This window comes from Symphalangus syndactylus, chromosome 8, assembly GCF_028878055.3.
Source record: "Symphalangus syndactylus isolate Jambi chromosome 8, NHGRI_mSymSyn1-v2.1_pri, whole genome shotgun sequence".
Lineage (NCBI taxonomy): Eukaryota > Metazoa > Chordata > Mammalia > Primates > Hylobatidae > Symphalangus > Symphalangus syndactylus.
Window position 1 is genome coordinate 66,723,887 of NC_072430.2, and position 22,744 is coordinate 66,746,630.

A 22,744-nucleotide genomic window follows, 5' to 3' on the forward strand; every position below is an offset into this window, starting at 1 on the left:
TTTCTATTATATATTTCCTGAGGGAAGCTCTGTTAGCCAAAATATTATGGCTTTTGTAAGTAACTCAATATAAATACACTGAATTAAGTATACATTAAAAAAATTGTTACATTGCTATGCTTGGTTTTGCCTCTAAAGCGTTTTTAACATAATGGACATACTAGAGTGTAAAGTAATTTTGTGTTTCTACGATGTGATATTAAAGTCATTTGCTGTATACATGTGTTTCATACATTGGCTTCTTTTCTGTTTAAATATTTTCTCTTTAAGTACTGAAGTTGCTTAAACTATACATATTAAACTTTCAATTGCAGTTTAATAGAAGCCTAAGGTCAGTTTCACCAAAAGGCTTGTTTTGTTCTGTTTTATTGCCACCATCTTTTCAAAAATTATATGTTAGCTTTCTTTTGAAAGGATACCAAACAAGGGTGATCTTTAGTCTGTTTTGTTCTTGAATCCTTTTTGCCAGAATACTTCATAATGTTGTGTACTTACTATCGCATAGGTTCCAGTGACATATAATGACTGATTTGTCTGTGATGTTAAATTAAGGTGCAGCCATGGATACAGATGTCAGCTTAATTCATCCATCATGAAGTTCTCCATAAGCCTTTTATCTATTATTGGTTTTTGGCAGCCATTAATGATCATTGGCTAGCACTATTACAGGCATACCTCATTTTATTGTGCTTTGCTCTATTGTGTTTTGCAGATACTGTGTTTTTTACAAATTGAAGGTTTGTGGCAGTCCAACAGCACGTGCTCATTTCATTTCTCTGTCACATCTTGGTAATTCTTGCAATATTTCAAACTTTTTTCATTTCTGCCTGTTATGGTGATCTGTGGTCAGTGATTGCTGATGTTACTATTGTAATTGTTTTGGGGCATCACAAGGAATTGCACTTGTGTGCAAACTAAGCTAAAATAAGAAGTGGAGCCTGATGTGACTACATTGCTGCTGGTCTCATGATAAAATTTGAACAGATGAGTTGCTTTTTATGGATGAGCAAAGAAAGTGGTTTCTTGAGATAGAATATACTCTTGGTGAAGAAGCTGTAAATATTGTTGAAATGACTAATTTAGGATATTAAATAAATTTAGTTGATGCAGTAGTGGAATTTGAGAGGATTGACGCCAATTTGAAAGAAATGCTACTGTGGGTAAAATGCTGTCAAACAGCATCACATGCTACAGAAAAATCTTTCATGAAAGGAAAAGTCCATTGATGGAGCAGACTTCATTGTTGTCTTTAAGAAATTGCCACAGCTACCCCAGCCTTCAAACACCACCAGCCTAATCAGTCAGCAGCCATCAATATGGAGACGGGACCCTCCACTAGCAAAAAGATGCTGTGAACTCACTGAAGGCTCAGATAATCATTAGCATTTTTTTAGCAATAAAATTTTTTTTATTAAGACCTGTACTTTTTTTTAAGATACAATGCTATTGCACACTTAATAGACTACAGTATATTGTAAAATATAACTTTTTTTTTTTTTTTTTTTGAGATGGAGTCTCACTCTCTTGCCAGGTTGGAGTGCAGTGATGCGATCTCGGCTCACTGCCACCCCCACTTCCCAGGTTCAAGCGATTCTGCTGCCTCAGCCTCCCGAGTAGCTGGGACTACAAGTATGTGCCACCAGGCCCAGCTAATTTTTGTATTTTTAGTAGAGACAGGGTTTCACCATGTTGGCCAGGATGGTCTCCATCTCTTGACCTCATGATCCACCTGCCTCGGCCTCCCAAAGTGCTGGGATTACAGGTGTGAGCCACCATGCCCGGCCGTAAAGGTAACTTTTATATTCACTGGGAAACGAAAAAATTCACATAACTCACTTTATTGCAATATTCACTTTATTGCAGTAATCTGGAACCAAACCTGAAATATCTCCAAAGTATGTCTAAGTGTTGCAAATTTTGATACTTGAATTCTGTCATTTCTTCTTTATTAGTTAGAATATTATAATTAAGGACTTTATCAATTATTTGGTTGCTGTTCATATAGGAAAGCAGGGTTAAATGCTAGATCTTTTCCTTTGTTTGCTATTTCAGAATAATGAATTGATACCCTAGCCACCTACAGAAGTAACCATGAACTCATGGATCTTTAACGCCAAGCTTTATTTGGATTTTATCATTTTTTTATTAATGTTCATTTTCTGTTCTAGGATTCATTCCAGAGTGTACTGCATTGCATTTCATTGTTGTATGTTTTTAGTCTTCTTTAATCTATGCTAGTTTCTCAGTCTTTTGTTTTTTATGACCTTGACAGTTTTTAGGAGTACAAAATGTTTTGTAGATTGTACCTCAATTTCAATTCATTTTTCTTTTTTCAATTTCTTTTTTTTTTAGACGTCTCCCTCTGTCACCCAGGCTGGAGTGCAGTGGTGTAATCTTGGCTCATTGCAACCTCCACCTCCCAGGTTCAAGCAGTTCTCCTGCCTCAGCCTCCTGAATAGCTGGGATCACCGCCACGTGCCACCATGCCTGACTAATTTTTGTATATTTAGTAGAGATGGAGTTTCGCCATGTTGGCCAGGCTGGTCTTGAACTCTTGACCTCAGGTGATACACCCGCCTTGGCCTCCCAAAGTGTTGGGATTATAGGCACGAGCCACTGTGCCCAGCCTTTTTTTTCAATTTCAAAAGTCTGATGTTTTTCTCATGTTCCATATTATCATGTATTTTCCCTGACCCAGAAGCCATTTCTCTAAGATGAACTGGTAGATTTTAAGATTTTTAAGACTTACGTTTTAATTATTGGTATGGTAATTCCTTTTGATGTTTAAACTGCTGCTGCTTTGGTGGCAGAAGCCCCTTCAGTGTTGGTTCCTTTTTATTTCTCTCTGCTTTCTAATGTGACTAGACATTCCAGGCTCATATTGTGCATTTTCTGCCTCAGTCCTGTACTCAACCATTTATCTAAGGATCCCTGGTTCCTTTCGATGGGGAAGTAGTATTCAGGGATTGCATGCTTGTACTCGTTGCTATTTGGTGGATTAATGCTTGTAGACCTTTTCAACGGACATATCTAGGAAATATGTTTTGTTGCTTTCTGGAAATAGAAATTCATTATGAGTTCATACTGTTGGCAGTTTAAGATTTCCAAGTTTTTACTTTTAGCTTTTTAAAAAAAAAATTTTAATCGTGATAAAATACACATAACAAAATTTACCATCTTAACCATTTTTAAGTGTACAGTTTGTTGGCAGTAAGTACATTAACATTGAGCTACCTTCTTTTTGCCTTAGATTTTTATTTTTTTCTCAGACTGAAAAGCTTGGTTCCTGTTGACAATTACATAACTATTCATTTGCTTTATAGCATAACTAGCTTTAAAAATACTATCATCGACAATATGATTACTGAATAAAACAGAAGATTTCTTTGTAGTTTATTTTTAAAATTTAGGATATTTCCTGATGAGGAAGTACAATTTATTGTGTTGAAAATTCTCTTTGGGCTGGGCACAGGGGCGCATGCCTGTAATCCTAGCACACTGGGAGGCCGTGATGGGAGGAATGCTTGAGTCTAAGGGTTTTGAGACCAGCCTGGGCAACATAATGAGACCCTGTCTTTACAAAAAATAATTTAAAAAATTAGCCAGGCTAGGTGGTGCATGTCCATAGTCACACCTACTTGGGAGGCTGAGGTGGGAGGATTGCTTGAGCCCAGGAGGTTGAGGCTGCAGTGAGCCGTAATTGTGCCACTGCACTCCAGCCTGGGTGACAGAGTGAGACCCTGTCTCAAAAATAAATAACAATAAATAAGTAATAAAATTCACTTTGAATTAATTTTTCTGAAGTATGCTTTAGCTGCTTCATGCACTGTTAGATTTGTTTACTTCATTTTGTTTTCACTTTTTAGGGATTGCATTTTCTAAATTTTGATTTAATTTTGTTTGGAAGTTATATAGGATATTTAAAAGGTTGCAAAATCAAAACGATAATACAATACATTTAGAAAATTAATTCTATCCCTGTCCTCTTCCACCCCATTTCCCTCCTCCCCCGTAAATACCCAATTTTATTAATTTTTGTTACATACTTCACTGCAACATTTTATGAAAATAGATACAAATACATATATATGTAAAATATTCATATTATTTTCTTTCATATATATTGTGTTAGGTTTCTGTAGCTGTAAAACACATTATTCTCAAACTCATTGGCATAAAACAATAAACATTTATTATCTCAGTTTCTGTGGGTCAGGATTTTGGAAGCGGCTTAGCCAGGTCATTCTGAATCAGGATCTCTCATGAAGTTGCAGTTCACACACGGCAGCTGTGGCTGCAGTTATCTGAAGGCTTCGCTTGGGCTGAAAGATCCATTTCTTTCTTTCTTTTTTTTTTTGGAGATGAGTCTCTGTCGCTCAGGCTTGAGTGCAGTAGCGCACTCTCGGCTCACTGCAACCTCCATCTCCCAGGTTCAAGCGTTCTCCTGCCTCAGCCTCCTGAGTAGCTGGGACTACAGGCTTGTGCTGCCACGCCCAGCTAATTATTTGTAATTTTAGTAGAGATAGGCTTCTGTCCTCTTGGCCAGGCTGGTCTCAAACTTCTGAGATCAGGTGGTCCATCCACCTTGGCCTCCCAAAGTGCTGACCCAGCCAAAAGATCCTCTTCTAAGTTCACTCACAAGGCTGTTAGTAGGAGGCTTCAGTTCTGGCTGAAGGCCTAAATTCGTCACTCATGGGCTTCTCATGATATGGTATCTGGTTTCCCCCAGGGTGAGTGATGAGAGCAAGTACACTTGACCAAGGCAGAAGCTGCATGGTCTTTTATATCCTAATCTCAGAAGTCACACACCATCCTTTCTGCCATGAACTATGGGTCACACAGAAAAGGGTGTGAATACCAGGAGGACAGGGATAATTGGGGCCCAGGGTCACCTTACTGGCTGGCTACTACATATATATATATGTATGGTGGTGTACTGTCCAGACTGTTTTTTCACGTAATACATCCCGAATATTATTCCAGGGCAATAAATAGAAATCATCTTCATTCATGTTTACAGCTATATAATATAGTACTCTGTTCTGTGTGTGTAATAGTGTAATCATCCAGTTTGCTATTACTGGACATTTGGTTGATTTCTAGCCTTTTGCAACTATAGATGTTGCTGCAGTGACTAGCCTTCTGCATATGCATTGTATGTTGTATTTAAATAAAAACAGTTTCTTAAACCACATGCCAATAACCTGTATTTATCCATACACTTACATATCCTTCTTTAGAATCTGAGTTTGAATTGAAGCATTTACCTTAAGTTTAAAGTTTCTTCTAAATTACCTTTTGTCACTGGGGTCTGTTTCATTTGCCTTTCCTTAAAGGTAAACTTGATGTTTTCATTTTGCCTTAGTTTCTAGCCAACTGTAATTTTAAAAGCTCTTCAAAGTCGTCTGGGAACTTTTGACTAGTAGATGTTTTGCCCTGGCATGGTACTCCTTCACACCTCAGTGGTCACCCAGTCTTTCTTATTTTGACCATTCTGGGATATTCTGAATTTGGCAGTTAGGGCTTTGGGTTGACTGGCAGTCTTCTGTTAATGCACTAACTTTTCATTTAAATGCTGTATCCTTGTACCTTTCAGGGAGAGGGATTCAAATTTATGTTAAAATTTTGTCTGGGGTGCAACTGTTACAAATAATGAGGATTAATAATAGTATGAACCACATATTGTCTTCCTAGGACTGTGTTAGAACATGCACCAGCAGTGGTAATACATCTGTATTTGCTGCCTAGTAGCTAATAAATTTACTCTCTTGATTGTAATAAATACCTTCGTTTCAGAACTAGTAAAATGTGGGAGTTAAAGAGGCAAAATAAGTCCAAAAATCAAGGGAAAGATTTATGCAGTTTCTGTCTCATTGATGTGTATCTCCTCCACTAATACCACGCTGTCTTTATTGCTGCAGCTTATTTATTTAACACTTACTATGTGCTTTATTCTGTGGACACTGTTCTAGAGACTGGAGATGTATCTGTGAACAAAACAAAGATTCTTGTCCTAAGAATCTTCTTTGTGGGATTCTTGTAGGTAAATAAACAAACTGAAATTATATAATAAGTTAAAAGGTTAAAGTGCTTTTTAAAAAAGTAAAACGGTAAGTAGAAGCTCAGCAGATGTAGATTGCCATAGTAGGAATAAGCTTCATTGAGACATTTGAGAAGAGGCTTGAAGAGGGTGAGAGTGAGCCAAGAGAATATCTGAAGGAAGAATGTTCTAGGGAGAGTAAACAGCCAGTGCCCGCCATGTTTGAGAACAGCATCCAGGAGGTGAGTGTAGCTGGAACAGAGTGAACTAGGGGTAAAAAAAATAGCAGCTTAAGTCAGAGAAGAAAGGGAGGTCTGATCATCAGTAGGGCTTCATATTGAAAGTTATACAAGAGATAACTTTCATCAAGTAATGAGACGGTAAAGATAACTTGTACCAAATATCAAGGAAAACCTTAGCTCAGCCAGTATCACCAACCTCTAGTGAACCAAATAAATACTTCTTGTTTTAAGCCACTGAGTTTCGGGGTGATTTGTTATACATATGCTATTAGTATTCTTTTTTTTTTTTTTTTTTTTGAGACGGAGTCTCGCTCTGTCGCCCAGGCTGGAGTGTAGTGGTGCCATCTTGGCTCACTGCAACCTCCGCCTCCTGGGTTCATGCCATTCTCCTGTCTCAGCCTCCCGAGTAGCTGGGACTACAGGCGCCCACCACCATGCCCAGCTAATTTTTGTATTTTTAGTAGAGACGGGGTTTCACTGTGTTAGCCAGGATGGTCTCGATCTCCTGACCTCATGATCTGCCCGCCTCGGCCTCCCAAGGTGCTGGGATTACAGGCATGAGCCACCGCACCCGGCCAACTATTAGTATTCTTGTGTGAGAATAAAATTATGCAGCCAGATTATTCTTTTAAAAAATGTAGCAAATTTAACTTTTTTCAAGTTACACAGTTCTGAGTATTAACATATATATAGATTTCATGTAATGCCTGCGTAATGAGAATATAGAACATTTCAAACACCCTCTAAAATTCCCTTAGGTGTCCTCTTATAGTCAACTCCTGTCCCTCACCTCCAGTTCCTAGCAATCACTGTTTTCTGTCCTAGTAGTTTTGCATTTGGAAGAATCTCATAAAAATGAACCATACAATTTGTAGCCACTTGAGACTGGGCTGCTTTCCCTCAGCATGATACTTCTGAGATTCATTTTTGAGATTCTTGCATGTACCAATAATTAGTTCCATTTTATTCCTGAGTAGATTTCACTGTACAGTTGCACCACAGTTTGTTTATCCATTCTGTTAAAGGACATGTGTGTCGTTTCTACTTTGGGGCAAATATGAATACAGTCATTGTAAATATCTACAAATAGGATTTTGTGTGAAGATGACTTCTCATTTCTCTAGGGTAAATATTTGGGAATGGGATTGCTGTAGCATATGAAAAGCATATGTTTAACTTGATAAGAAATTGCTAAGCTGTTCTCCAGAGTGACTAGCATTTTGCATCCACACCAGCAGTGTATGGGCATTCCAATTGTTCTGTATCCACGTAAGAACTTGCATTGTCAGGTTTTGTTTTGTTTTTGGCCATTTTCATATACGTGTATTGTCATTTCATTATGGTTTTAATTTGCATTTCTCTCACAGCTGATTATGATCCTGAGCATTTTTTCATGTGCTATTTACCGTCAATATGTTGTCTTTGGTGAAGTGCCTGTTAAAAATTCTTACCCCTTTTTTTTTAACTGGGTCGTTTTGTTTTCTTCTTCTGTTTTTGTTTTGAGAGAAGGGGTTTCACTCTGTTGCACAGACCGGAGTGCAGTAGCTGTTCACAGGCGTGATGATAGTGTGCTACAGACCCGAAATCTTGGGCTCAAGTAACCCACCTACTCAGCTTCCTGAGTAGGTTGAACTACAGGTGCGTGTCACTGCACCAGGCTCAGGGTTGTTTTCTTAATGTTGAGTTTTGAGAGTTCTTTGTATATTCTAGATCAGAGTTCTTTGGCTAATAATGTGATTTGCAAATATTTTCTTCCAGTTGACAGCTTGATTTTCTTTCTCTTAGTGTCCTTCACAAGCATTTTTAATCTTGACAGAGTTCAATTTAATCAGTATTTTTTCTTTATGAGTTGAACTTTCAGCATCATGGTAAAAAAAAAGTACTCTGTCCAAACTCATGAAAATTTATTCTATTTTTTTCTTGTAAAAGCGTTAGAGTTTTAAATTTAGATATATGATCTATTTTGAGTTAATTTGGATATAAGGTGGGAGGTAGAGGTTGTGATTAGGTTTTTTGCATATGGATGTCCAGTTGTTGCAACGTCATTTGTTGGAAAAACTAACCTTTCCCCACTGTTGCCCTTTCACCTTTATAAAAAAATCAGTTGACCATGTCTGTGTGGGTGTGCTTTTGGATTCTCTGTTTGGTTCCATTTATCTATTTGTCTGTTCTTCTGACAATACCATACTGTCTTGATTACTGTAGCTTTATAGTAAGCCTTAAAAATCAGGTAGTGTGAGTCCTTCAACTTTATCCCTTTTTCAAAAAAATTGTTTTGGCTACTCTAGTTCTTTTGCCTTTCAGTATACATTTTAAAATCTGTTTAATAACTATCTGTATCTACAAAAACTCCACGGAATTTTTTTTTTTTTTTTGAGACAGAGTTTCACTCTTGTCGCCCAGGATGGAGTGCAATGGCGCTTTCTCGGCTCACTGCAACCTCTGCTTTCAGGTTCAAGCGATTCTCCTGCCTCAGCCTCCCGAGTAGCTGGGATTACAAGCGTCCACCACCATGCCCGGCTAATTTTTGTGTTTTTAGTAGAGACAGGGTTTCACCATGTTGGTCAGGCTGGTCTCAAACTCCAGACTTCAGGTGATCCGCTCACCTCGGCCTCCCAAAGTGCTGGGATTACAGGCGTGAGCCACCGCGCCCGGCCGGAATTTTTATTGGAATGACAGTAGTCTCGTTTTATCTTTGCTTTCCACAATTTCAGTTACTTCTGCAACTGCAGTCTGAAAATAGATGAATATGGTACAAGATCTTTCAAGAGAGAGGGAGAGAGATCACATTCACCCAGTTTTTATTATAATGTTATAATTGTTCAATTTTATTGTTGTTAATCCCTTACTGTGCCTAATTTATAAGTTAAACTTCATCATAGATACGTATGTATAGGAAAACAGCATACACAGGGTTAAGTACTATCTGCAGTTTCAGGCATCTACGGGGGGTCTTGGAATGGATCCCCCCATGGATAAGGGGGGACTCCTATAAAGATAAAGATCATTTCAGGAGAATTGACATCTTAACTTTATGTTGAATCTTCCAATCCATTAATGTGATAGGTTTTTTATTTCTTTCATCAGTGTTTTGTAGTTTTTAGCATATGGATCCTGCACAATTTTTTGGCGCTATTATAAATAATATTATCTCAATAACTTTTGTTTCCAGTTGTTGTTTGTTAATATATAAATATTTAATTAGTTTTTGTGTGTTGACCTTAACCCTGCTACCTTAAGCTTACTTAATAATTCTAGGGCGCAGCCAGATTACTTTTAAGAATTTATAACTGGGAATAGTTTTACAAGTTCATTTTTGCATTTTTTTTAAAGATGAAATGTCAAATCTTTAATCAGGGGAAATTTTCTTTTTCCCACTTTTCTTTTGGCAGTATACATACTTAAGTAGCTTTACTGCTACAGGTTGATTATCCCTTACCCCAAAATGCTTAGGACCCGCAGTGTTTGAGATTTTGGATTTTTTTTTTTTTTTTGGAATATTTGTATATCCATAATGAGATATCTTGGGAAGAGATCCCAAATCTGAACATGAAATTCATTTATATTTCCTATATACCTTCTACACATAGCCTGAAGGTAATTTTACATAATATTTTAAATAATTTTGTGCATAAAACAAAGTTTTAACTGAATTTTAACTATGACTCATCACATAAGGTCAAGTGTGGAATTTTCTACTTGTGGCAACATGTCAGCTCTCGAAGTTTTGGATTTTGGAGCATTTCAAATTTCAGATTTTTGGATTAGGGATGCTTAGCCTGTTGTTAAATGTTTGGCCTGTTGTTAAATGTTTGGCCTGTTGATGGAAGCATCAGCCAAAAAACCCTCCACTAATTTCAAAGTCTAGTTCCTCCCCCTTTTTATAATTAATTAATAGTAATACTGACTAGTTTTATGAAAACCATCATAATGGACATAATCATGAATTTAAATAGAAGAGTACAATCAGGATAGTTAATGTTGTGACTTTGCTAGCTGGCACATTTTTTGCATTGAATAATTGTTCTGTTTCTTCTCTATCATTTTCTTTTTCCCCATAGGTATTGGGAGAGTTGCTGCTACATCTTTAGGAAATTTGACTAACCATGGTTCTGAAGATTTACCCCTTCCTCCTGGCTGGTCTGTGGACTGGACAATGAGAGGGAGAAAATATTATATAGATCATAACACAAATACAACTCACTGGAGCCATCCTCTTGAGCGAGAAGGACTTCCTCCTGGATGGGAACGAGTTGAGTCATCCGAATTTGGAACCTATTATGTAGATCACACAAATAAGAAGGCCCAATACAGGCATCCCTGTGCTCCTAGGTAGAGTATCAACTTTATTTTCAACTTTTTGTTTCGGGATTGTCTAATGTTAGATTTTGGACTCATATTTTCATCTAAGAGAAAAGCATCCTAAAGCTTGAGATTTGAAAGCCTTGTATTTCAAAATTTACATTTTTCTCTGGACATACATTTAGTAATAAATGACTTTAATAAGTTAAAAAAATACTTTTTTCTTTAAGAAAAACCTCAAAAACAAGATCATTGTTCTTAAGATCAGATTCTGCTATAATAATGCCAGAATGTTTTTGTTATAGCTGTCCAGAAAATTAAATAATTAAAGCTTCTGCCTTCTTAACACTTAAATTTTTACAAATAATACAGACCTACCCCCTAAGTCAGAATGTACAATTGAATTATAACATGTTGCTGTTTATTCTATTTGAGACATGATGGTATGTTCTGTTTCTTGCTATTACTAGACAAGAAAGTGAAAATTGGGACTGAACAAAACATCCCATATCTGTTTAATAAATACAGCCAGTAATTCTTTGTGCTATTTTGATTGATACTGGGCTGGGTAGATCTGCTTTGTTGCCAGACTTTTAGCCCTGTGCTGCCTGGTAGCCAGTTGTCACATGTGGCTGTTGAGCACTTGAATGTGATTAATATAAATTGAGATGTGCTGTAAGTGTAAATACACACTGGACTTCAAAGTACATAAAAGCTAGTATTAGTTTAGTAATGAAGTCGCAAATATTTCAAATTAACCACATTTGAGCTTCAAAAGCTGAGCCACAAGATTAAAAATGAGTAAAATATCATCTGCATTTTGATAAATGTTGCTTAGTGTCATCTGGCATAATACAGTTTTTTGGTTATAGTGGACATTTGCATTTTCTTAGAACCATTATAATAATTATGAACATGTGTTTTAGTATTATCAACTGGAAAACTAAGCTTTATCATTATTGTGTTGTTTTAATTATTTTACATATTTGGATTTATTAATTCAACTTTGAAAATTTGTTTTTTCCCATGATTCCATGTAGTGGTACCCAATCAGTGTTTATTCAACTACTGAGGTTGTTGTCCTTTGAAAGAATCGAACTTGTGGTGTGGTCATCAGGTGGCAATGATTGTTGCAGTCCAGATAACCAGATTTGAGAGTTTACTTTTCTGTTCATCATTGACATGGTTTGGCTCTGTGTCCTCACCCAAATCTCATCTCAAATCGTAATCCCCATGTGTCAAGGGAGGGACCTGGTGGGAGGTAATTGAATCATGGGGGCCATTTCCCCCCTGTTCTGGTAGTGAGTTCTCACAAGATCTGATGGTTTAAAAACGTGTGGCAGTTCCCCCTTCTCTCTCTCTCCTGCCACCATGTAAGATGTGCCTTGCTTCCCCTTCACCTTCTGCCATGATTTAAGGTTCCTGAGGCCTCCCAGTTATGGAACTGTGGGTTGATTAAACCTCTTTTCTTTATAAATTACCCAGTTTCAGGTAATTATTTATAGCAGTGTGAAAATAGACTAATGCAATCATCATTAACCTTATGTTTTTACAGAATTTTAATAGTTTTTCAAAAGCAATTTCATCATTAATTAATTTACTTCTCTCAGCAACTTGGTAGAAGTTGAACAAGAGAGAATAAACGCTGCCCTTAAGCTCACATATGTAGTATTAATAGTTGTCTGGTTGTCTATCTTAGGCCAATCCTTATACAGAATTCTTGACTTACATTAGGTCATTTAATCCTGAGAACAACCACCTGTGGTATGAATTTATTATTCCACTTTTACAAGTATGGAAGCTGAGGCTTAGGGAGTGGAGGAGTTTTGCCTGCATTTACATAGTTTATAAGTGTTAAAGCTGAGGTTCAAATCCAGGCATACCTGACTTCAAAGTCCCAGTTCTTCCTCACCCCAGTTGTACTGTCAAAGAGCATTTTCCTTGGAACCTATTTAGGAAAGAAGAGTTGAAGATAGAATTCAGTTCCATTTGCATATTGATCTTCTAAAATTGTTAACCACAGCATAATCTAACCTTATTTTAATCCCAGTTTAGTAAACAGTGACTTTTTTTTTTTTTTTTTTGAGACGGAGTCTCACTCTGTCGCCCAGGCTGGAGTGCAGTGGCGCCATCTCGGCTCATTGCAAGCTCCGCCTTCCAGGTTCACGCCATTCTCCTGCCTCAGCCTCTCCGAGTAGCTGGGACTACAGACGCCCGCCACAACGCCCGGCTAATTTTTTGTATTTTTAGTAAAGACGGGGTTTCACCGTGGTCTCGATCTCCTGACCTCGTGATCCACCCGCCTAGGCCTCCCAAAGTGCTGGGATTACAAGCGTGAGCCACCGCGCCCGGCCAACAGTGACCTTTTCTAATATACGCATGCATTTTTTTCTCCCCATTGTTTTATATATACACCACATTTTCTTTTTTTTTCTCCCTAACTTTTATTTTAGGTTCAGGGGTGCATGTGCAGGTTTGTTACATGGGTAAATTGCATGGCTTGGGGATTTGGTATAGATTATTTTATCACCCAGGTAATAAGCATAGTATCTGATAGGTAGTTTTTCTTTTCTTTTTTTTTTTTTTCTGAGACAGAGTTTCACTCTTGTTGCCAAGGCTGGAGTGCAGTGGCGCGATCTCAGCTCACCTCAACCTCCGCCTCCCAGGTTCAAGCAATTCTCCTGCCTCAGCCTCCCTAGTAGCTGGGATTACAGGCGTGCATCACGAAGCCTGGTTAAGTTTTGTATTTTTAGTAAGACGGGCTTTCTCCATGTTGGCCAAGCTGGTCTCGAACTCCCAACCTCAGGTGCTCTGCCCACCTCGGCCTCCCAGAGTGCTGGGATTACAGGTGTAAGGCACTACGCCCAGTCCCTGATAGGTAGTTTTTCAATCCTCATGCTTCTCCCATCCTCTGCCTGCAAGTAGGCGTCAATGTTTGTTGTTCCCTTCTTTGTGTCCATGTGTACTCAGTGTTTAGCTCCTGTCAACATGTGGTATTAGTTTTCTCTTCCTGCATTAATTCACTTAGGATAATGGCCTCCAGTTCCATCAGCGTTGCTGCATAGGACATGCTCTTGTTCTTTTTCATGGCTGGGTAGTATTCCATGGTGTCTGCGTACCACATTTTCTTTATCCAGCCCACCATTGATGGGCATTTAGGTTGATACCATATCTTTGCTATTGTGAATAGTGCTGCAGTTAACATGTGCACGCATATTTCTTTATGGTAGAATGATTTCTATTCCTTTGTAGAAATAGTCCCAGTAATGGGACTGCTGGATTGAATGGTAGTTCTAAGTTCTTTGAGAAATCTCACAACTGCTTTCCACTGTGACTGAACTAATTTATATTCCCACCAGCAGTGTGTAAGCATTCACTTTTCTTTGCAACCATACCAGCATGTTATTTTTTGACTTTTTATAATAGCCATTCTGACTGATGTAGAATGGTATTTATTTCATTGTGGTTTTGATTTGCATTTCTCTAATAAGCAGTGATGTCGAGCATTTTTTCATATGCTTGTTGGCCACATATACACATAAATCCTTATGTTTGAAGGTGCAGACCCCTTTCAGTCTGAAATAGACCCTTTTGGCCTCCTCAAGTTCAGCTATTAACCTTCAGGTAGTTCAGTGCTTTCCTTACCCTTTCCCATATATCTCCACTCCCCACAGCATACACAGGCTGTTAGAACTAAAGCATGGTTGTCTTTTTTTTTTTAATCTCTGTGACTTAAAATAGGTTCTGATCAACTCTGACTCCCATATGTTCTCTTGAGTTGGTAAAAGTTGAAAAGTTATCTGCATTGGATAGAGATATTTCAAACACAATACTCACTGCTGCCTCACTACATATCCTAACCCCCATTTTCAGCCTACAGGAGGAAGAAAACATCCTTTCTTAGAAACTGTCAACCTTTCTGATATGAATTTACAGCTGATGACTATTTCTTGTGGGAATTTACTATTCTAGTTTTAAGCATTTGTATAAAGGTTAAAACTTAGTTCCAGCTTTTTTATATCCTCCTTTGAACCTGTTTTTGAAAAGACTAAATACCAGCCAGAAGAAATATCTTAAAAATACATTATCTTTTAGGTGGTGTAAGTCAGTTTGGACAGAAGGCACACTGAAAAATGCTGAAGTATTATTTGTTCTTTATAATTTCTTGTTTAGATTTTAAGACCTTTATCCTAAAGAATGTCACTCCTTTCTTCTTAGTGTACCTCGGTATGATCAACCACCTCCTGTCACATACCAGCCTCAGCAAACTGAAGGAAATCAGTCCCTTCTGGTACCTGCAAATCCATATCATACTGCAGAAATTCCTGACTGGCTTCAGGTTTACGCGCGAGCCCCTGTGAAGTAAGTACATTTACAGCACAAATTTGTTTGAGGAGTGAGTGAAGGGCTGAATGGAGTCTCTGGGCTGCTTAATCCAAGTAGTGTGCCATATTTTACTCTTAATAATATTGGGCTTCTAAGTAATACTTCACTTGAATACAGGATGTCATAGTTTATAATGTGTGAAAATCATTAATTAGAAATATTAGTTCTTCAAACATTTATAGAATCTTCATTTCTTTGTGTGCAGACCTCTGCTATTAGGGATACAAGTAAGAAACTTACATTCTCATAGGAGAAGATTAATTTGTAAATAAGTGATACAGTACTTGTGATAAAAGGACCTGGGCTTGGCACAGTGGCTCACACCTGTAATCCCAGCACTTTGGAAGCCTGAGGCAGGAGGATCTCTTAAGTCCAGGAGTTCGAGACCAGCCTTGGCAACACAATGAGAGTCCCATTTCCACAAAAAAATTTTTAAAAATTAGCCAGGCTTTTTGCATGGTCTATAGTCCCAAGTACTTGGGAGGCTGAGGTGGGAGGATAGCTTGATCTGAGGAGTTCAAGTTCAGCCTGAGCAACATGGCAGGACTCTGTCTCTATAAAAAATTTAAAAATTAGCAGCGTGCTGTGGTGTGTGCCTGTGATCTCAGCTACTTGGGAGGCTAAGGTGGGAGGACTGCTTGAGCCCAGAAGTTCGAGGCTGCAGTGAGCTATGCTTGTGCCACTGCACTCCAGCCTAGGTGACAGAGCGTGAGAGACCCTGACTGCCCCCCCAACTACTGCCAAAAAAAGGAATGATAGCAGATGGCATTTTCTTTCCTATTTTCCTCTTTTCTTTCTCCCTTGATACCACCTGACCTACAACTGTATGTTTGTATGCTGATTCTAAATCATATGTAATATCTGTATGCGTTTTTATTTTCCTTAAATCTGTAAGAATATGTGCCCAACTGTTAACCTTAGTATTTCTGGGGGTGGATATGGTTGAGGAGAGTTATTCTTTCTGTTGTATGTTATTTCTACTCTATAGTCATGTTTAATAAGAAATAGCATAATCTTTCCTTTTGGGGGAAGAGATAGTACTTAAATGGAATTCCTGGTTTCTTGCGGAAAGAAACAGATTCCTGAAGATTATAGTCTTTCTGAATTCTGTGGTTCTGTGAGCTAATTATAAAACTCAAGGAAACTAGCAAATAGGTTGTAACTCTTCCAAAATGGGCCAGACTGACAAAAAGAGAGCAAGTACTATACTTCTTTACTGCTTAAAAACTTCAACAAGAGGTCTAGAAGCCTGTTGCTTCTAGTTGATTCTAATTAATGTTTCTGAAGAGGATGGAAATGGTTAATATTCTATCAACAAAGGGTGAGTGGTTATCTATGAATTAGATAATGAAGAATCAATTATCACAACAAAAAGAGACATTTTTGCAAAAAAATGCATGTTTCTTTTGTTTTTCAGACAATTGAGAATCTGAAATTCTTCAATCCTGAAATTCTTTAATCCTATCTCTTACAGTAATTTACCAACACAATTTTTGCATATACTTCTAAAACTTGATTTAGAAAGACTGTTTTAAATTTTTATTTAATTTTTGTAAAGTTATGTTCCTGTGTCTGCTCAAAAAAGTCTATAATGCTTGGTATAACTGTACCCAAGCTGAACTATAGGATAAAATTTTAAAAGTTAGGCCAGGCGTGGTGGCTCATGCCTGTAATCCCAGCACTTTGGGAGGCCAAGGCAGGTGGATCACAAGGTCAGGAGATCGAGACCATCCTGGCTAACACAGTGAAACTTTGTATCTACTAAAAATACAAAAAATTAGCTGGGTATGGTGGCACGCGCCTGTAGTCCCAGCTACTCGGGAGGCTAAGGCAGGAGAATCATTTGAACCCGGGAGGCGAAGGTTGCAGTGAGCCAAGATCGCGCCATTGCACTCCAGCCTGGGTGACAGAGCGAGACTCCATCTCAAAATAAAATATAATAAAATAAAATTTAATCTTTGATAGCAAAAACATTGTCAAGAACATATTTACTTTGTTATTTCTCACACACACACCAAAACACTAGTTCTCAGCAGTGTGTGGCAGGGGTATTTTTTATTGCAGTGTCTTGGCAATCCTGCAGTGTCACCATTGACCCTGCTCTGGATACAGGTGGAAAAGAGGGAAGAGTGGGCACAGTGTTATGGTGGGTGGGTGCAGGGGATTTAGGCTACATGGTGATACCTGGAGCTGAGGATAGCAGCACTGTTGATCTTGAAGTCAGCATGCAGTGTGGACAGGTTTTTTTGGTAGCATTATAGCAACTGGCATTTGTATATATGGGTTATTTATAAGTAGTATTTGAGTAGAATACTGCCTTAGGAAAAACAGAGCAAAAGAGAAGCTAGAAGCATAGACCACTGCAGTGTTTTACACCCAATTTTCTGAATGATTTACCTGTGTATATACAGTATCAATAACTAAAAGTTAAACTTGTGGAAGCAAATTTCTTGGCTAGTTAGGAAGGAAAGAATGGGAGTTTATACTTTTCAGAAAAAGAAGGAACACTTAGGTGATGATAGGCAGAAGGGTAGTAACTATATAGAAGCAACAGAGGAAAGAATTTGGAATAGGATTTCCATTCCATGCTTTGCAGTTTTTTCACATCTGTGCCCTTCTTGGAGTGCACTTTCTTCCCCCAAAAGGATTTTCTCTAATCTGATTTTGTTGCTTCTACCCATAATCGTACTCTTGATGCTGAATGCTGATTGGCAAGTCAGAAACTTGGCCAGGCATGGTGGTGCACCTGTAATCCAAGCTACTTGAGGGGCAGAGTCAGGATTGCTCGAGCCTAGGAGTTCTGGGCTGTGGTGCACTATGCCAGTCAGATGTCTGTACTCTTTGGCATCAGTGTGGTGACCTCCCAGGAGCAGGGACCACCAGGTTGCCTAAGGAGGGGTGAACTGGCCCAGGTTGGAAATGGAGCAGGTTAATACTACTGTGCTGATCAGTAGTGGTATTGTGCCTGTGATTAGCCACTGCACTTCAGCCTGGGAAACATAGGAGATCTTCATCTCTTAAAAAAAAAAAAAAAAAGACGACAAAATTGTTTGAAGGTTTTTTCTTCCTTTAGACAAAACTCAAATACTTATAGAGAATGATATTCGTGTCTTAAAAATAAGTATAATATTTACCAGCTTATTTTTGTTGTTTTCCTTGCTAGAAAGTACACAGATGATAGATTAGTTTAACATTGTTGTAGTTCACCTGGTATAAATGTAACTATCTTGAATTAGTACACATTGCTGAATTGCCTCTTAGTTAACTCTGGAAGATTAAGATTTTTTGTTAGGAATTATGAATTTGTTTCCAAGAAACACATAAAATCTTAAGTTACATGAATGGTGGACATTCTAAGAAACACATTATAACTGTTTCTTCATGGAGGCTCATTGAGTATTTCTTACCGTATGACTCTAATTTATGTTCACAAGTAGTTGGAGTTTCCCATTAAAAAGAACAGAGCTTCCTACCAAAGAAATCTACATCTATTAATAAATTTGCAGCTCTCAAGTAACTGAGTAAAATTGGGAGTCCAGTTAAATATGTTTACCTTCTAGTTTTTGCATGTTGCATTACTGACATTTCTGTTGCACATACTCAAGTTGAACAGAAATATGTCAAAATGCCAAGTATAGTGGCTCACACTAACTGCTCAGTATGTTTTCTGTCTCCCTTTTTTTAAATCTCATTTTAAAATATTAGTCCTTTTGAAAGAAAATGGTATAATATCAACCACTGGGTAGGAAATACTAGTAAATGATCATTAAAAATAATACTAGGGTTTGCAATCAAAGCTTCCTATTATGTCTGCTCTGCAGTATGATTTGAGAGGTATAATTTCAGGTATAACATGCCTTTCCCTAATTCAAGTTCTTTTTGTAGTCTTAGTGGATGTTAACATTCAAAACCACTATTTTGAAGCATCTTGGTCCATAGTTCTCTTCCTTTTTGAACTTTTAGTCACTAAGCACTTTTGCAAGAGGTAAAGAGGCTCTTTAGGTTTTAGTGTTTTTCATCTTTGAGAATATTAATTAGAGTGCTGTCTTCATCACATACTGAAATGGAACTATGTAGCCAACTACTAAAGGTACTACTGCTAAGCAGGGATCTACTTACCACTGAAAGACTACTAACGGTCTTCCATGATATATGTGAACAGAATCTTTTGTGAATCCTTCACCACACTGAAGCCTTCTACAGTCTACTTATTCTCTCATTTTAAAAAGTTTATTCTTTCCTTCTTTAGTTTTCCTGTTTGTTTTTTTAGATGCTGTGTACTCAGCCTCAAGAATATTTAGAGCCACGAATGAGGGTTCCTCTTCATTTCTCCTTCTGTTTGGTTCCTTGTTTGCTGTTGTGAATAGCATTCCTCAGAAAGATCCATCAACATGAATGATGCAAATGACCATCCATTTTTGTGCATTATCATTTGCAAGCACAATATGGTCTAAAGTATTCTTAAGTTCCTCACAATTAACTCTTGATGAACTTATAAGTAGCACAAAATATGTTCTTCAGAAATTATAGAACCACTGTAGTTTGAAATCTGTGTTCATGGTTGTCTGGTGTTAATATTAGAATAATGGGTAATTTAAAGAAATAGGTATTCTTTAACTTAAATTGAAATGAAGTAATATTAGCAGTTTTCTCCTTTCCCTAGAAGAATTACATGCAGGCCAGGCGCGGTGACTCACACCTGTAATCCCAGCACTTTGGGAGGCTGAGGCGGGCAGATGACGAGGTCAGGAGATTGAGACCATCCTGGCCAACATGGTGAAACTCCGTCTCTACTAAAAATACAAAAATTAGCTGGGTATGGTGGCACGTGCCTGTAATCCCAGCTACTCGGGAGACTTGAGGCAGGAGAATTGCTTGAACCCGGGAGGCAGAGGTTGCAGTGAGCTGAGATCACACCACTGCACTCCAGCCTGGCAACATAGCGAGACTCCGTCTCAAAAAAAACAAAGAATTATATGTAAATAGCAGTTAATAACTCAGATTTTTAAAAAACTGATTTATTTATTTTTGGAAACAGGGTCTTGCTACGTTGCCCAGGCTGGCCTCAAACTCTTGGGCACAAGCAGTCCTCCCACCTCAGCGTCCCAAGTAGCTGGGACTATAGGCACCACCACTGTGCCCAGTTATTTTTAATTAAAACTTATGGTTTAGTTATAAATAAAGTTGACATTTTAAAAAACAGACTAGTTTCTTGCTAGAAATACATGTTTATGTATGTGTTGTGAACATATATATGATTGTGTTTTAAAACAGATATGACCACATTCTGAAGTGGGAACTCTTCCAGCTGGCTGACCTGGATACATACCAGGGAATGCTAAAGTTGCTCTTCATGAAAGAATTGGAGCAGATTGTTAAAATGTATGAAGCATACAGACAAGCCCTTCTTACAGAGTTGGAAAACCGAAAGCAGAGACAGCAGTGGTATGCCCAACAACATGGAAAAAATTTTTGAGCTGATTTTTTTAAAAATAAAATTTAAGTTTTATAAGAGTTTTAAAATATTTTCACAGATAAAAAATTGCAAACAAGTACTCTGGTTAATAAATGCTGCTTCCTTTATGGAAATTATGAAATTCTAACTTTACATGTATTTTGTTATTAGAAATTTTCTGTTATTGAACAAGAAAAATTAGTCTATCATTTTAAGAGCCAATATGGCAAACACTTTCAAATACTGTATATTAGGAAACTGCTTTGGTATTCTTGATGGAAAAAAATGAAGCGGAAATGTCATTATGAACAGATGTTAAATAGGAAATTATTGTTAACTTCCTACAGCAGTACCTTCTTAAAAAAAAATCTGCAGTATTTTTTTAAAAAAATGTTTACTGCTCTAGTATGAAATATTGTCTGGAAAGGGATGGTTTAAATATTACCATGATGTAGTTTAAATATAAAATAGGATTTGGAACCTTATTGTGATAAGTATTTATATATGATGTATGTTTGTCTCCCCCCTCCAAAGTAAGGAACCCAGCTGGGCATGGTGGCTGACGCCTGTAATCCCAGCATTTTGGGAGGCCGAGGTGGGTGGATCGCTTGAGTTCACGAGTTTAAGACCAGCCTGGGCAACATGGTGAAGCCCCATCTCTACAAAAAATACAAAAAAATTAGCTGGGTATGATGGTGTGTGCCTCTAGTCCCAGCTACTTGGGAGGCTGAGGTCAGAGGATGGCTTGAGCCCGAGAGGCAGAGGTTGCAGGGTCAAGATCGCACCACTTGCACTGCAGCCTGGGAGAGAGAGCCAGACCTTGTCTCAAAAAATAAAAAAAAAATAAAAAATAAAAAAAAGTAAGGAATCCTTTTAAAGCATGTTGAGAAAGTATTTTTTTGGTATGAATGGGTGACGGGCCTTTTAATCTTTCAGGAATACATATAAGCATAAGTACTTAGCCTGTATTGGGAAGGTGCATGAAACTCAAAGTTGCTTCCTTATTTTCAGCCAGGGCTGTTACTGCATTTAGCATGGCTCTGATGAGACAGTGGAGTTCCTGACAGCATAGCATACTGCCTTCTGACAGACTGGGCTAAGCTACCAAAAATGACAATCAGGGATTCAAAAAAAATTTTTGGTCATTAAATCGATTGCATATATTATTACTTTTTAATCTTCTAAGTATTTATCACAGGACTTTAACACCATATATTTCCCTCCCAGTTTTTCTCCACTTTTGGTTTAATAGTTAAAACATTTTTCATAATTAGTGCTGTACATTTGATTGCAAACAAATTGGTGATACTTCTAAACTATAACTATAAATCTCTAGAATTCTGTGAATTTCAACATTATTTGAAGTAGTTCTCCAGTTATATTTACATGTGTTGTAAATATGTAAATATACTTTTAGCCTAGGAAGTCTTCCAAAATACAAACTACTCCCAGTTGGATATCAGTGAGTTTGAGTAATTGAAAAAACGTTGACAATGTTAAGTGTTCGATTTTATATAACAAGCTTATTAAATATATTTTTGTGGAAACTAAGCGTGTGGTTTTTGAGTCCATTTTTTAGACATAGTGCTGTATTTCATTTTTCTGTTCAAAAGGCCATAGACAAAGGAATCAATATAATTGAAAGGGGTAATGAAAAGGGGTATTGAAAAATGAAAGTATGGCTAGTGGAATTTTATCACCGGGAAAAGATAATTTGCTGAACTAGTGATCAGACTTTTCTAAGATGTAAGTTTATATATCTTATGAACTCCCATACTCCTCTATCTTAATTGTTCTTTCCTGTCACTTCTTACATGATATCGCTACTTAATTACCGTGTAGCCATTTCTGTGACAGTCTTTAGAAGTTACTCTGTTTTGGACCTCCTAGATAAGTATTACTTTTTTCATTAACACACTTTCCTTCTTCCTCTAAGAAGTCTGTTCAGTGAAACTCCACTAGAGATTTTAGTCATTAAGAACTAGAAGTTACCTAAAGGAATTAGCATGTTTTTGTAAAATAGAAACTTAAGTTTGTACTGATGTCAACATTAAATAAAATGCATCTTGAGTCTAAAAAAAGAGATAAACCTTCAACATTCTATATCAGCACCTCTCATTTTCAAATTCAGTAAGCATTTGTTTTTAATCTTAGGAACCAGAGTAAACTTTAATAATAGTTCACATATTAAAAGAATAAACCTATGAAGAATACATTCTTTGTGTACCAAATGAAAAAATATACAATGCAGTGAAACTCACATATACAGTGATTTTTTGTGCATTTTTATCAAGAGGTTTATATTCTATTAAATCATGT

At 37.4% G+C, this 22,744-nt stretch overlaps 1 protein-coding gene across 3 annotated transcripts in view; it reads left to right on the forward strand.

Annotated features, from left to right (window-relative positions):
• Nucleotides 1-21,976, forward strand: part of SAV1 (salvador family WW domain containing protein 1) — a 35,802-nt gene extending 13,826 nt beyond the window's left edge. For 2 of the 3 annotated variants that reach the window (XM_063644608.1, XM_055289441.2), the window contains exons 3-5: nt 10,344-10,614; nt 14,803-14,946; nt 20,245-21,976. In XM_063644608.1, coding sequence (XP_063500678.1) covers nt 10,344-10,614; nt 14,803-14,946; nt 20,245-20,446 — 617 coding nt within the window. In that variant the 3' untranslated portion in view covers nt 20,447-21,976. The remainder of the gene's footprint in view (nt 1-10,343; nt 10,615-14,802; nt 14,947-20,244) is intronic. The other variant, XM_055289442.2, reaches the window with a different exon arrangement.
• The last annotated feature ends 768 nt before the right edge of the window (nt 21,977-22,744 follow it).